The sequence below is a fragment of the Urtica dioica genome, chromosome 11, assembly GCF_054948205.1.
Source record: "Urtica dioica subsp. dioica isolate 48M chromosome 11, U.dioica_male_clone48M_v1_H2, whole genome shotgun sequence".
In the NCBI taxonomy this organism is placed as follows: domain Eukaryota; kingdom Viridiplantae; phylum Streptophyta; class Magnoliopsida; order Rosales; family Urticaceae; genus Urtica; species Urtica dioica.
In genome coordinates this window covers 5,834,310-5,840,198 of record NC_142766.1, presented here as the reverse complement: position 1 = coordinate 5,840,198, position 5,889 = coordinate 5,834,310, and the positions used below count along the sequence as shown (strand labels likewise).

The 5,889-nt window shown below is 39.8% G+C and overlaps 1 protein-coding gene across 1 annotated transcript; it reads right to left on the bottom strand.

Annotated features, from left to right (window-relative positions):
- Window positions 1-2,900: 2,900 nt before the first annotated feature.
- Window positions 2,901-4,402, bottom strand: LOC149380851 (lectin/endochitinase 1-like). Its single transcript, XM_089630682.1, has 3 exons — window positions 3,742-4,402; window positions 3,526-3,673; window positions 2,901-3,441 (listed from the first exon to the last, which is right to left on the bottom strand). The coding sequence occupies exons 1-3, from the start codon at window positions 4,322-4,324 to the stop codon at window positions 3,087-3,089; spliced, it is 1,086 nt and encodes a 361-aa protein (XP_089486808.1). The 5' UTR covers window positions 4,325-4,402; the 3' UTR covers window positions 2,901-3,086.
- Between the last annotated feature and the right edge of the window lie 1,487 nt (window positions 4,403-5,889).

Here is a 5,889-nt window from a genome sequence, read left to right as displayed (position 1 = left end):
TAGCCACATATCTTATCAACAAAACACAATCACCCATCCTTTCTCATCAAAGACCCTATGAGCTTCTTTATGAAAAACTTGTTGGCTATGAGTCCTTACAAGTTTTTGGATGTTTGTGCTCTGCATCCACTCGTAAGGCATACATAACTAAATTTTCCCCTAGAGCAAGAAAGTATATCTTCTTGGGAAATCCCCCGGGATTAAAAAGCTACAAATTCTTAGACCTTTACTTCAAGGATGTCTATATATCTCGTGATGATATTTTCAATGAAGGTGTATTCCCTTTCCATGAAAACATTCACGCCACAATCTGTATGGATCTATACAAGGATCTACCTTTAACTGTAGTTACATCTATGCCTATGACTATTCCAAATTCTCTGGAACATCCTGATCATGACCATGTCAGTACCAATGAATCTGTGAAACATGATACCACTATGCCATAACAAGATGATTCAGATACTATCACACCTGATAACACTCCTATTGAGATAACTAATAATCTAGTTATTCAACCATAAGTAGGAATGAGAAAGTCTTCCAGAACATATGTTGCACCAGGTCTATTTGAAAGAATATTACTGCAATGTGAGCAAATCAGTTTCATGTTGTACTTCTAAGCATTTTATTGATTCTGTTCTGCCCCACACTTCTATCATCAAGCTGTTAAGAGCTCATAATAGAGACAAGCAATGACTGAGGAAATAGAAGCCATGCGTAGCAATAACACCTGGTCAATTGTTCCACTTCCTTCAGACAAGAAGTCTTTCGGGTGTAGATGGATCTACACCAAAAAATTGCACTCAGATGAAACTTTGGCAAGAAGAAAGACAAGATTAGTGGCCAAAGGATACCCACAAAAAGAAGGAATTGATTTCTTAGAAACTTTTTCTCCAGTTGCTATATTAGTCGTAATTAAGTTTCTATTAAGTATTCTTGCCTCTCAAAATTGGGTTTTGGGTCAATTATATATCAGTATTGTTTCTTTGAATGGTGACTTATTTGAAGAGGTTTATATGGAGTTACTTATGGGATATATTCCACAGGTGGAGTCACATGCTCAACCTTAATCTGGAAAGCTTGTTTAAAATTACATAAGTCTATCTATGGTCTCAAGAAAGCTTCAACACAATGGAATTTCAAGTTATCGAAGGAATTCAGAGTGCAGGTTTCAGTCAGTCAAAAGCTGATTATTCTATGGCAGTGGTTCCAATTTTATTGTTATACTTCTTTATTGACGATATTATTTTGGCTGGTCCTAATCAAAGTGTTATAAATGATGTTAAACTGTTTTGAGCTTAGTCTTCAGGTTGAAAGACTTAGGAGACTTGAATTATTTTTCTAGGATTAGATATAGCTAGATCAAAGTCTAGGATCATCATAAGTCAAAGACAATATGCTGTTCAGATCTTGGAGGATGCTGGGTTTCTCGAGTCTAAAACAGTGAATACCGCAATGAATCCAAGTATAACAACATCACCACTGATGAAGACTTGTTACTAGATTCCACTTTATACTGGAGACTTATTGTACTGGCTCCGAGAAGAGATTATTTACAAGCAGTCAATTATCTTTTATTATATATTAAGTCCAATCTTGGTTTAGATTTGTTTTATTCTTCTGTATCATTGACACACCTAAGGGTTTTTCTGATGCTGTCTGGGCTACATGCCTTGATACTAGAAGATCAGTAATGGGCTATTGTATCTTTGTAGCTGATTCACTTGTGACTTGAAAATCTAAGAAGCAAACAACGGTGTTAAGACGTTCTGCAGAAGCTGAGTACCGATCTTTGGCTGTAGCTATGAGTGAGATGATCTGGCTTCGTCAATTAGCAATGGATTTGCAAAAAGTTTCATCAACACAATCAGTGATTTATTGTGGTAGTCAAACAACGCTACACATTACTTCCAATCCCACATATCACGAGAGGACCAAGCAAATAGAGATTGATCTACATTTCATTAGAGATCATTTTGGTCAAGCTGCTTTCGATTAGAACACATCATCAAAGCCGTTAGGTTCTCCGGTGATGCATCATTTGATGTCCAAGATGAATCTGAAAAATCTTTACAGTTCATCTTGAGAGGGAGTTTTGGAGTATTTGTATAGTTTGGTAGAGTTTGATTGGTTGCTTACGGTGCGGTATCTCCACACCATGTCGTTTCTGTTTAATAGTTGTTTAGCTCATACTATTTGCCGTTTAGTATTCGAGTTGGTGTATTTAAAGCTCTTGATTTATTAATTCAATTCATTCACTCGATTACCACATATCGAGTTTTCCCTTTTTCTATCTTTCTTCTTCTTTCTTCGTTCATATCTGAAATTGGAGATCTGAAATCCAATATAGTGTCATTAAACTTTTGTAGTTTCCACCTTTCGAACATGCTAGAATAGCTGTTCCATTCCATGAAGTAACTCTATCATTCTTCGGTTGCTCTGTCTCACTTCACTCAATTAAACCCCAAAGGTCATGGCACTGGAATTATTACTTCGTATACGTTGATCATATGTTATAATTTTTTATTATTAGGTTATTTAAAACTGATTGAAGATCGCTCATCGTGTTTGACTAACAAGCAACCTTCACATTTGCTAACACCGTACAAAATACAGAAGCTTGATAAATTATTAATCTTGATAAATTATTAATCAACCGCTTTTGTAATTTGGACGTGGTCTCCAATCGACCTTGCTATGATACAGCTTGTTGAACAAAAATATGTGGGTAATAAACTTACTAGATTAAAGTAATTAAAACGAGACATGCACCACTATAAAGTCACTAAAGTAACTTACTTTGAATAATTGAGATTTTCAGGTGCATCCACTTATTATGAGAAAGTTTTAAGTTCTTATATAATCATAAGAAAATGCGCTTTCGCGTGAAACATGGATACTATAAAATAAAATAACGTGGCTCATTCATTTATTCGATATTATTTAACATATAGTGCTTAACAATTCTATAGAGTGTTAGCACTCGGGAACACAGAGAAGAGAGAACTCTAAAGAGTATCCCCATTATTCTGACAGAATGATAAGAGAAGAGCCACTAAGTAGTAGTGGAGAGAGGTCTCCGATTATGCCACCACAGGCATTTGGATGTGTGAGGAAAGCGTGTTGTCGAACCAGAGCTTCAAGTCATGTCCGTAGCTAACTCCCATGAGATCGCAGTACCTCTTGTAGAACCCGACGCTTGATGCATCGCTTATCCCATGTCCCAAAGCGCGGCTGATTATGTCGCCGATGACGCCAGTGGTTGAGATTTTGCCAGCGTTGAGGACAATGTCATGGCATGAAGGCTTGTTGTCATGTTTGGTCATCCACAGCCAGATGGCTGTCTTGAAGGACACGATTGGGTCTGTGGCCACCAACTCGGGCTTCGTTATCAGATCTACGCCAAGTGCTTGACCAGCAGCGCCGTAGTTGAAGTTGCTGAAAATCAAAGCATTGATATAAATGTCTTAAATAACACTATTTAAAGAGTCAATTCTCGGGAGGAATAGATAAAATAGTAACTGAGCGAGTTGGATGGCTCCACGCGGGGAGTATTTCTTGCCGGCAGCGCAAGGCCAGTGGGAGGATGTGCAAAAGTCAGTGTCATAAGCAGTGGTGTTGATATGGCAGAGCCCCCATCTGAACGGGTTTTCCAAGTCCGACCGTTTCTCTACAATCAATCAAGAGGGGTACTTGTTAATTAGCAGTGAAAGAAGAGCGTTGATATGATATCAATACCTGAAGTTGCGTGGGAGACGTGGGCGAGGAAGGCAGCGATCTCCCTCTTACGCGTCGCCACATCGCCGGTGGTTGCGAAGGCCGGGAAGGACTCGGCTGCGGCGAGGAAGGAGTGGTAGCTGTAGAACCTCTTGCTGGGGCATTGTTTCCGAAGGGGAAACATTTCTTGAAAGAGCGCCTCGGTGACGACCTCCCTGACGGACTTGGAAGTGGCGTTGGTGCGCAGGGCCGGGGCGGAGTAATCGCTGTTGCATCGGTACTGGCAGTGTGCGCCGGAGCAGTAGTTGGGGCCGCTGCCACACCATCCCTCGAAGCTGCAGCAGCGGGACTGGCCACAGGGGGAGTCCCCGACATCGCTGCCGCAGCGGTGGTCCGATCGCTCTTCACTCCAGCAGTCTGATTGGCAGTTGTTGTCGCAGTACAGGTCGTCGTCTCCGCAGTAGCCCCAGATGCTGCAGCACTCGTTGTTGGGGCACCGGGCTCCCCCGGCTCCAGGTCCACAAGTGGGCTGTGCCGACACCACTCCCACCGCCAAAGCCGACGCCAGGACCACCAAAACAGTTGTGGTACTAATGAGCTTCATTTCTTTAACTCTTTTCTTCTAATATCCCTGACTTGTTTTTAAGTTTTGAGTTGTGGAGGCCATGCTACAAACTTCATGCTTATTTATAGCCAGTGATCAGTGGTGATTAATTATTGAGCTTGGTGGTTGAGGCAGCTCAAAGAAAATGATCATTCACATTTTTCTTCACTTGTCATAGTCATGCACGAGAACACGACAACCCGTAAACCAAATCGCGGGCCAGGATCATAAAAGCTGTATGACAGTGCTTCATATTATTTAACATCTCTCAGCCTAGAAGGTTCACTAATTAATTAATTATAGTAGGCAGCCACCAATGGCTCACGAAATCATTCAGACTTTCCTTGTCCTGTAATTTCACTTATACCACTGCATAGAGACGGCAATGTGTGATACCGGTTGCCAGGAAAAAAAAAAAAAAAAAAAGTAACTCTACGACGACTTTATCATGATCACACATTTCCTTTTCTATTTTTTCTTTGACACTCTTTCACACATTTTCTCTCACGCATATGGTACCGATTGCCCTATAAATGATCTTAAATTGCTGGCACTTAATCATAAATTGATGGATCATGTTTCTGTATAGTTCAAGATCTAATCGAATAGAATGGTGTAGAAAATAGTTAGTTATTTTGTAATTTCTACGTGTAAATATAATATATATAGAGATAATACATATACAGGCGAGCAACACGTGTACAGCTACGTAGAAAAATAAATAACTCAACTACAGTATAAGAAACGACCTGTCACTTAATACAAACGACATAAACTGATAAAAGAAACATAACTTGCACATCACGCAAGTTGATAAACAGACTCACACTACTGAAACAACACTCTAATCTTAATAAAAAAAAAAAACAAAGAGAAGATGAAGTTAGTGGATCCTCGACACACCAAGAATATGAACCAGATTCAGTTAATGAACAAGGTAAATCCACTAGGGACCCTGACCTTCCTATATCTCTAAGAAAAGAAAAAAAAAGGTCTTGTGCTAAATATCATATCTCATCCTATGTCTCACAAACTCGTTTATCCTCGGCATTCTTATATTTGACCACACACATTTTTGGCATTACTATTTTCACAAGTATACACGAAGCTCTATCTAAACTCGAGCGGAGCAAAGCTGTTATGGAGGAGATGGATGCCAGGAGTCTGACGTGGAAGGTGGAAAATCTACATCTAGATAAGCCAACAATGGGATGCATATGGTTGTCACAATCACACTCAAATTTAAAGCTGATGGAAATCTTGAGCACTACAAAGGCAGACTCATGAAAAAGGGTATACGTATAGACTTATGAGAATGGCTACATAGAGACATTGGCTCTAGTAGCGAAACTGAATACTATAAGAATCTTATTACCAGTTGCAGGGAATCTGGATTGGCTCTCCAACAGTTCGACGTGAAGAACGCATTCTTGAACGACAATTTGGAAGAAGAAGTCTTCATGAGTCCATCTCCAGTCTTTGAAATCAGATTTAGAATTAAAGTATGCAAACTAGAGAAAGCTTTGTACGGATCGAAGCAATCACAAAGAGCATATGGTTTGATA

What these genes read in the sequence shown, in the direction of transcription:
- LOC149380851 (XM_089630682.1), bottom strand. Translation starts at nt 4,324, where the DNA reads ATGAAGCTCATTAGTACCACAACTGTTTTGGTGGTCCTGGCGTCGGCT. An exon ending in CGTCTCCCACGCAACTTCAG is followed by an intron (nt 3,674 to 3,741) that starts GTATTGATATCA and finishes GATTGATTGTAG; the next exon opens with AGAAACGGTCGGACTTGGAA. An exon ending in GGAGCCATCCAACTCGCTCA is followed by an intron (nt 3,442 to 3,525) that starts GTTACTATTTTA and finishes TTTGATTTTCAG; the next exon opens with CAACTTCAACTACGGCGCTG.